Source organism: Tachypleus tridentatus, chromosome 6 (genome assembly GCF_004210375.1).
Source record: "Tachypleus tridentatus isolate NWPU-2018 chromosome 6, ASM421037v1, whole genome shotgun sequence".
Classification (NCBI taxonomy): Eukaryota; Metazoa; Arthropoda; class Merostomata; order Xiphosura; family Limulidae; genus Tachypleus; species Tachypleus tridentatus.
The window spans coordinates 88,977,021-88,986,483 of NC_134830.1; the positions used below are offsets into that span (position 1 = coordinate 88,977,021).

At 32.7% G+C, this 9,463-nt stretch overlaps 1 protein-coding gene across 4 annotated transcripts in view; it reads left to right on the top strand.

Annotated features, from left to right (window-relative positions):
* LOC143253003 (rho GTPase-activating protein 18-like) overlaps positions 1–9,463 on the top strand; it is a 44,574-nt gene that overhangs the window by 27,469 nt on the left and 7,642 nt on the right. For 3 of the 4 annotated variants that reach the window (XM_076506030.1, XM_076506031.1, XM_076506033.1), the window contains exons 11-12: positions 1,523–1,695; positions 4,824–4,906. In XM_076506030.1, coding sequence (XP_076362145.1) covers positions 1,523–1,695; positions 4,824–4,842 — 192 coding nt within the window. In that variant the 3' untranslated portion in view covers positions 4,843–4,906. Of the gene's footprint in view, positions 1–1,522; positions 1,696–2,865; positions 2,941–4,823; positions 4,907–9,463 lie in introns of those variants that run through there. The other variant, XM_076506032.1, reaches the window with a different exon arrangement.

Consider the following 9,463-nt stretch of genomic DNA (forward strand, 5'->3'; position numbering starts at 1 on the left):
ATTACATATTCAAAAGTAATCTCAGATAACAGACTAATGTAAGTAATCCTTAAACGATATTTCATGAAGAAGTTTTCCACAATTAACTTGTTTCTTCAGACCAAAATTTGAAGTATTTCTTTCACTAAAATTAATAATAATTGGAACAAATTGCAAGCCCATACTTTTTTCCTCCAGATGTGTTTATAAATAAAACTCTTACTTAAAATAGTTATCATAAAAACTAAGAAAATAAGATCATAACAAGAACAAGCACACTGAAAACTGTAAGCTTTATTCTGTTAAAACTAACCATGCTACAGAGTATTTCAAAACACTATTATACAATATGATACATTAAACTAAGATTATATCACATGGTATTTCAAAATAATGTTATACAGTAAGATACATTAAAACACCATTATATGATATGATATATCAAAACAACGTGACATCATATGGTACATTAAAACAATCTTGCATATGGTACTTCAAAACACCATTATATCATATAGTACATTAAAATAACATTACCACATATGGTATTTCAAAATAATATTATGCAATAAGACACAATAAAACAAATTATACCATATGATACTTCAATATGACTCGTGATATTGCTAAATAAATAGAAAATGTAGACTGATTAATTTGAGATCAATGACTGCTGACTAAAACAGATGATGTTTGTTGTGGCTTCATTAAGGATTAAGTTTGATACATTAAAATCTATAATGTGTGACATGGCTTCATTAAGGATTAAGTTTGATACAATAAAATGAATGATGTTTGATGTGGCTTCATTCAGGATTAAGTTTGATACATTAAAAGAGATGATGTGTGACATGGCTTCACTAAGGACTAAGTTTGATACATTAAAATGGATGATGTTTGATGTGGCTTTATTAAGGATTAAGTTTTATATATTAAAACAGATGATGTTTGACGTGGCTTCTTTAAGGATTAAGTTTGATATAATAAAACAGATGATTTTTGACGTGAATATATTAAGGATTAAATTTGAAACATTAAAACAGATAGTGTTTATTGTGGCTTTACTATGGATTAAGTTTGATACACTAAAACAGGTGTTTGACATGGCTTCATTAAGGATTAAGTTTGACACATTAAAACAGATGGTGTGTGACTTTGCTTCATTAAGGATTAAGTTTGAAACATTAAAACAGATGATGAGGTTCTTTGAATAATACTTTTAGGTTAAGTTCACTCAACATTAGACATAGTGTATTTGGTTCTATTATTTCATAGTGCAGGGTTAAAGGTAACATTTCTGGATGGTGAAGTCTATTATGTCATAGGAGGATCATGTGCAGAGTTAAATGTCACATCTCCAGGTGGTGATGCTTTTCAGCGATTGAAGCATAATGTTCAGAGTTAAAGGTCATATCTCCAGATGGCAATGTCTATTATTGTGATAAAAGCATCATATAAAGGGTTAAAAGTTACATCATGTGTTAACCTTTTAACATTGGGTTCTGTGTACTTTTTTATATAGTGATATTTGTTTTAATTTCAGGTTCTGAAGAAGGAAATCGAGGCTTATTTCTATACTTCTCCAGATATAGTTGACAATATTTTATACAGCTGTTCTCCACATGAGGTAGCCAGTTTGTTGAAACACTTCATCCGGGAGCCTTCCAGAACCTCTTCTCACCAACAAATACATGAACGCCTTTCTACAAATACAGCGTAGGTCAATTAATAAAATGCAATTCTAGTCTTGTCTATTTTTAATGTAAACACAGACGTTGTGATAGCAATTAGGTTTTCATTATTATTTAATGGATTCTCTTTTTGAAGTGGCCTGGCATGGCCGAGCGCGTAAGGCGTGCGACTCGTAATCCGAGGGTCGCGGGTTCGTGCCCGCGTCGCGCTAAACATGCTCGCCCTCCTAGCCGTGGGGGTGTATAATGTGACGGTCAATCTCACTATTCGTTGGTAAAAGAGTAGCCCAAGAGGTGGCGGTGGGTGGTGATGACTAGCTGCCTTCCCTCTAGTCTTACACTGCTAAATTAGGGACGGCTAGCACAGATAGCCCTCGAGTAGCTTTGTGCGAAATTCCAAAAACAAACTCTTTTTGAAACGATTGTTGAATATTTATACCAATGAAAAACTACTTTTTAACAGAAGGAACTCCTAGTGATAAACTACTTTTTAACAGACAGAACTCCTAGTGATATAGAATAGGAACAAGAATGTTTCTAATGCGTTTTTTCTCTAATATTGTTATCAACTTTGTTAAAAAAGTAAGTTTTTCTTAAAAAACCTTACAAGTGTAATATATTTATCTTAAAACGTAAATTATTTAAATTAACATTTCATAGTGAAGCAAGAAGAAGGTACACAAGGGCTATCTGCGCTAGCTGTCCCTAATTTAGTAGTGTAAGACTAGAGGGAAGGCAGGTAGTCATCACCACCCAACGCTAACTCTTGGACTACTCTTTCACCAAGGAATAGTGGGATTGACCGTCACATTATAATGCCCCATTGTTGAAAGGGCGAGTATACTTGGTATTGCAGGGATTCGAACCTACGTCTCTCAGATTATGCGCCGAGCGCCTTAACTACCTGGCCATGCAGGGCAAATATAATTTGAAATAATACGAATAAAATGGCATATAACAAAATGTCACAAATTGATATCTGGGCCTGAAAAGTTGTCATATGGTTTAAGAGTGGGTGTCTGATTACTCTAAAGTGTTTTAAAATGAGTCTTTTTTTTTCTTGCTAATTTATATGTTAACACTGAATGACAGTTTTACATAATTCCTTTAAATAATTGGAATAGTTATTAACATGTTACTGTACAGATACCTTTATCTTTACCATCGTTATTAGTGTATTATTATGTATTATTAGTGTATCAGAAGTTACCTAAGGAGTTCAGAGACGCCGCTATAGAGCGAAACATCTGTGCCTGACCCGGGGTAAAGGGTAATAACTTCTTGGTTCCAGCGAAATTTAATCAACTTAATACAGTCGGTATAAAACACTAAATTTTTAGTTAATTACATTTACTGACCATTTAAGTCATCCACAAAGGACAATATTATGAAATAATTAAAACTTACTGTTTTACTCTTCACTTATAAATCAAGTGATTATTTCAAGGATTTTCAGCTTTTGTTTAATAATAAAGATAAATATTTCATTTTACACATGATACTTTTATAGTTTTATCTTAAATGAGATTTACGAAGGAGGGCACTATACTTTTAAATGTAATTACGTCACCATGTCTGGATGTAATTATGTTAAAACCATTAGCATCGAAACCAATTCGTTTTGATACAACTAAATGAATGACGTATTGTTTATTTTCTGTAGATCATTCGACTAAAGATTAAAATTTTTTAAATTTTTCAGATTATCTAATGTTAATAGGAATTGATCAAACACATCACCAGATTTGTTAAATTATAGAATACATTGTTCAGACAATGTTTTGTAGAACACTTTGTTTCGCTTATTAATTGAATGAGATAGTTATTATAATCAATAATCTACTTTTATCCTCCTACAACTAAATTTAATACATGGACGATTCATTGTTTAACTTTAATATTATTTACATTTACTTGAAGATTAAAATTACAAAAAAACTTTGAGACTCTGTGAATTGCTAAGATACTATTAAGAAACCACACGCATAAAATCAGGACGCTGATTAGCAGTGTAAGACGAGAGGGAAGGCGTGTGTGTGTTTTTTGAATTTTGCGCAAAGCTACTCGAGGGCTGTCTGCACTAACCGTCCCTAATTTTGCAGTGTAAGACTAAAGGAAAGGCAGCTAGTCATCACCACCCACCGCCAACTTTAATTAAAGTTCTAATTCCCATACCAACCGTCTTGAGAATACATTTTTTTGCTTCAAATGGGTTTCTCGTCATCACGAAATAAGTAAGACTTGTAGAGTATCACACATACTTAAACATTGGATTTATTATTTATCATTTTAGAATAAACTTTGCAACCAAAACAAACTGTATGTCTACTATACATTAACTCTGACAACGAAGAATAGATATTGAATGTTACTGAACGTAATAGTCAGCAAAACAAATTTATATATTCTTACACCTTACATAATATTACAGAAGACTAAATGTACATTTACGAAAGTATCAATATTTGATGATACAATAGGAAGTTATTTTTTAAGTTACTACTTCCTGTTTTTGTTCCGGAACTTACATATTTGTCGTAGCGCACTGTAGTAACAGGAGTAAGTTAAAAGTCATAACACATTACCATACGGTTTTCCTCAAGGTACAGGTAATTAAATTTTTATAGTCAATATGATAATTTAATATTTTATATAGACTGTATCAAAATTATAGTTATGTTAAAATATGTTGATCAAATTTGTGTTAGACCAACTTTTGAAATTATGATGTCATGGAAGCCTGTCATCACGATTTCTACTTCGTGGAACTATTAAGTATCATCAACGCGCTCTCTGCTGATATTTTGTGGGACTATGACATCATTGTATCTCAGGACGGCTTGTATGGGTACTAACACTTTTATCAAAATAAAACAGAGAACAATGTTTCGACATTCTTAGGTCATCCTCAGGTTAACAAAAAGAGTCATTGTCTTCGATGGCATTATCTCCTTCATCTTAAGTCCGACAAACGTGTAATGCCCTCTGTCGGCTTGTTCCAGGGTAACTCCTTGTATCGCAAGGATAAAAATTCTTAAAATGTCTGTATAATAATCTTATAAGAGCAAGAGTTGATTTAGTTATTGACCAACTTAGTCTAAAATATAAAGCCTGCAAACTACTTATCTGTAATATAGGATTTTGTTTTTTCAGATGTCCAAGAAACTGTTAAACAACTACAGACGTTAAACCTTTTAGTAATACTGTTACCTGAAGCTCACCAACAAACTTTACTTGTAAGTTTACGTTATTTGTTAAATAATCAAACAAAGTATTTATGATGTTTGAGACAATGTCACTTACTCTCAGAAATGATAATTATTTATTTATCATGAATATAAAATATAAATATAACTTAAGAACGGACTGTAATTTGTACTTTATTGTTTTAATAAACAAAGACTGAGACTTTTATAAACAAACTTTATTTTGTTGAGTGATATAAAACATATATTAGAGATTCCACACCTGACACTCAATTTTTATTTACTTACTAATATTCAGCTCTGAATCCCAATTTAAAAATAAAGCGTTTTATGGTGTCATTTCAATTTAGATTTTAATGATTTAAAAAGTAGCTGTAATAATGATAAACAAAGAATCAACAGCAGTGAAGCAAACATGAACCTATACTATAAAATAAAAATATATCCAATGGCAAATTTCCTATAATATTTGTGTTTATGAAAAGAAAGTATGGGTTGTTGGTATTAAGACCCTGAATTTCTTTCATATACAAGGCTTGCTCTTCATAACTACCAAGGTATTAGATTAAAACATGATCATAACATATGTTATAATGTCTGATGCAAAATGTTTAACTCAATCAAAATTCTTACTGATATCATCAGGTATTAAAAATAAATAGGAATTCTATTTAAACCTAGCAATGAAAAAACTACAAAATTAATCTATACTGTTTGTTTTTTTAATTTCGCACAAAGTTACTCGAGGGCTATCTGTGCTAGCTATCCCTAATTTAGCAGTGTAAGACTAGAGGGAAGGCAGTTAGTCATCACCACCCACCACCAACTCTTGGGCTACTCTTTTACCTACGAATAGTGAGATTGACCGTCACATTATAATGCCCCCATGGCTGAAAGGGCGAGCAGGTTTGGCGCGACGGGGATGGGAACCAGCAACCCTCAGATTACGAGTCACACGCCTTAACATGCTTGGCTATGCCGGGCCTAATCTATACTATAGATGACAATTTTAAAGCTGGTTCAATTACTATTATATCTTACTAATAGATTAATTTTCATGGACTGATCATGTACCTCCCATCATATCATGGACTGGTTAAATATTTTCTTAATATTGATTATTCAAAATCTTCCTTGTCATAAAGTGATCAAGTGGGTCTATATATGACAGACATGGACTGATCATGTACACTGCTGGCTAAAATCTTAAGACTAATGAACATAAAGAAAAAAATATGCATTTTGCATAGCTAGACTCAACCACTTATTTCAGTAGAGCTTCGAAAGATGACAATCAGAAAAAGGACCTCTTGACCTACTGAGACCTCTTGTTGGGCATTTCCTACTCTGTTTAGGACTTCTCTTTGGTATGATCTTTAACTTTTGATCAGCTAGTATTTAGGCTAATTTCATAGTGTTTACATTTACCCTATTTAATGTTAAAAGGTTTTTATTTCTATTTTTCCTTTTCTTATTTTCAACTTTCGAAGGTCTACTGAAATAAGTGGTTGAGTCAAATAATGCAAAATGCATATTTTTTTCTTTATGTTCATTGGTCTTAAGATTTTGGCCTGCAGTGTATTTCCTATAATACCATGTACTGGTTAAGTACTTTCTTATCATAGATTAATCAAGATCTTCCTTTAATAATAGGATCAAGTGTGTTGGTATCACAGACATGGACTGATGATGTACCTCCAATCATGTCATGGACTTGTTCAGTAGTTTTATACCATTTATTAATCAAGATCATCCTTCTCGTAAGGTGATTAAGTGTGTTTTTATCAAAGACATAGACTGATTACGTACTTCCCGTCATATCATAGACTGGTTAAGTACTTTTTTAATATTGATTAATCAAGACCTTCTTTCTAATGAAGTGATCAAGAGGGTCTCTATGACATACATAGAGTGATCATGTACCTCCTCTCATATCATGTAATGGTTAAGTAATTTCTTAGCATAGATTAGTTAAGATGTTCCTTGTCATAAATTGATCAAGTGTGTATCTATCACAGAAATGGCCAGATCACATACCTCCCATCATGTCATACACTGGTTAAATACCTTCTTACCTTTTATTAATCAAGATCTTCTTATGACATGGACTGATGATGTGATGACCACCAATCATGTCATTTACTTGTTCAGAAGTTTTTTACCATGATTTATCAAGAATCTCCTTGTCATAAGGTGATCAAGTGTGTCTATCACAGACATGGACTGATGATGAACCCCCAATCATGTCTTGGACTTCTTCAGTACTTTTATACCATTGATTAATCAAGATCTTGTAATGAAGTGATCAAGTGGGTCTCTATGACAGACATGGACTTATTATGTACCTCCTATAATATTATGGTCTGGTTAAGTACTTTTTACCACTGATTAATCAAAATATTTTTGTCTTAAATTGATCATGTGTGTTTCTATCAAAGACATGGACTGATAACGTACCTCCCCTCATATCATAGACTGGTTAAGTACTTTCTTAATACTCATTAATCAAGATCTTCCTTGTAATGAATTGATGAAGAGGGTCTCTATGACATACATAGAGTGATCATGTACCACCTATCATATCATGTACTGGTTAAGTACTTTCTTAGGATAGATTAATCAAGACATTCCTTGTCATAAAGTGATAAAGTGTGACTTTATCACAGAACTGATCGAATCACATACATCTTCTTATGTCATGGACTGATTAAACACCTTTTAATCATTGATTAATGAAGATCATGCTTGTAATAGAGTGATCAAGTGTGTCTGTATCACAGACATGGACTGATAACCTACCTCCCAACATACCATGAACTTGTTGAGTACTTTCTTACCATAGATTAATTTTGGCCTTCCTTGTCATAAAGTGATCAAGTGTGTCTCTATTACAGATATGGACTGATGGTGTATTTCCTATCATATCATGTACTGGTTAAGTACTTTCTTAAAATGAATTAAGCAAGATGTTCCTTGTCATAAAGTGATCAAGCGTGTCTCTATCACATACCTCCCATCATGTCATGGACTGGTTAAGTACTTTTTACCATTGAATAATGAAGCTCTTCCTTTTGATAAAGTGATCAATTATTTCTGTATCAAAGACACAGAGTTATCACTTACCACCCATCATATCATGGATCAATTAAATACCTTCTTACCATTGATTAATGAAAATCTTCCATTTTATAAAGTGATCAACTGTGTCTCTTTTACAGACATGGATGGATGATGTACCTTCCTTCATATCATGGACTGGTTAAGTACTTTGTGACAATTTATCAATCTAGATAATTTTTGTCTTAAATTGATCAAGTGTTTTTATCACAAATCTGGACTGATCGCGTACCTCCCATTATCTCATGGACTTGTTAAGTACTTTTATACCATTGATTAAGCAAGATCTTCCTTGCCATAAAGTGTTCAAAAGGATGTCTATCATAGACATGGACTCGTCACGTACCTCTCATCATATTCTGGACTGGTGAAGTACTTTCATACCATAGATTAATGAAGATCTTCCTTGTCCAAAAATGATCAAGTATGACCCTATCAAAGGCTTAGAATTATCACGTACCTCCCATCATATCATGGACTGATTTAATACTTTCTTGTGTCATAAAGTGATCAAGTGTGTCTCTATCAAACATATAGACTAATCACATCCCATCATATCATTGATTGGTCATGCACTTTGTTATATATTGATTAATCAAGATCATCCTTGACATAAAGTAATCAAGTGTGTCTCTATCACTGAGATGGACTGACCACGTACTTCCCATCATATCATTCACTAGTTAAGTACTTTCATACAATTGATTAATCAAGATCTTTCTTGTCATAACATGTTGAAGTGTGTTTCTATAACAGACATGCACTGATCACGTATCTCCCGTCATATCATGACCTGGTTAAGTACTTTCTTAATATTGATTAATCATGATCTTCATTGTCATAAAATGATCAATTGTGTCTCTATCACAGACATGGACTAATTGCATACATCCCCTCATATCATGGACTAGTTATGTACTTTGTTGTCATTAATTGATCAAGATCTACCTTGTAATAAAGTGATCAATTGTGTTTTTATCACAGATATGGACTGATCACTTACCTTCCATCATATCATGGTCTGTATAACTACTTTCTTACCATTGATTAATCAAGAACTTCCTTGCCTTAATTTTATCAAGTGTGCATATGTTGCAGACGTGAACGGATCACATACCTCCCATCATATCATGAACTGGTTATGTGCTTTCTTACAACTCATTAATCAAGATTTTCTGTGTCATAAAGTTAGCAAGTGTGTCTCTATCATAGATTTAGACTGATCTTCATTTTCATAAAATGAACAAGCATGTCTCTATCTGGCACACAGACTGATCACGTATCTCTCATCATATTATGGACTGGTTAAGCACTTTCTTAATGTTCATTAATCAAGATCTTCCTTGACATAATGTGATTGAGTGTGTCCCCATCACAGACATGGACTGATCACATAATGCACATCATATCATGGACTGAGAAAGTACTTTCTTAATACTGATGGATCAACAGCTTCTTTTTCATAAAGTT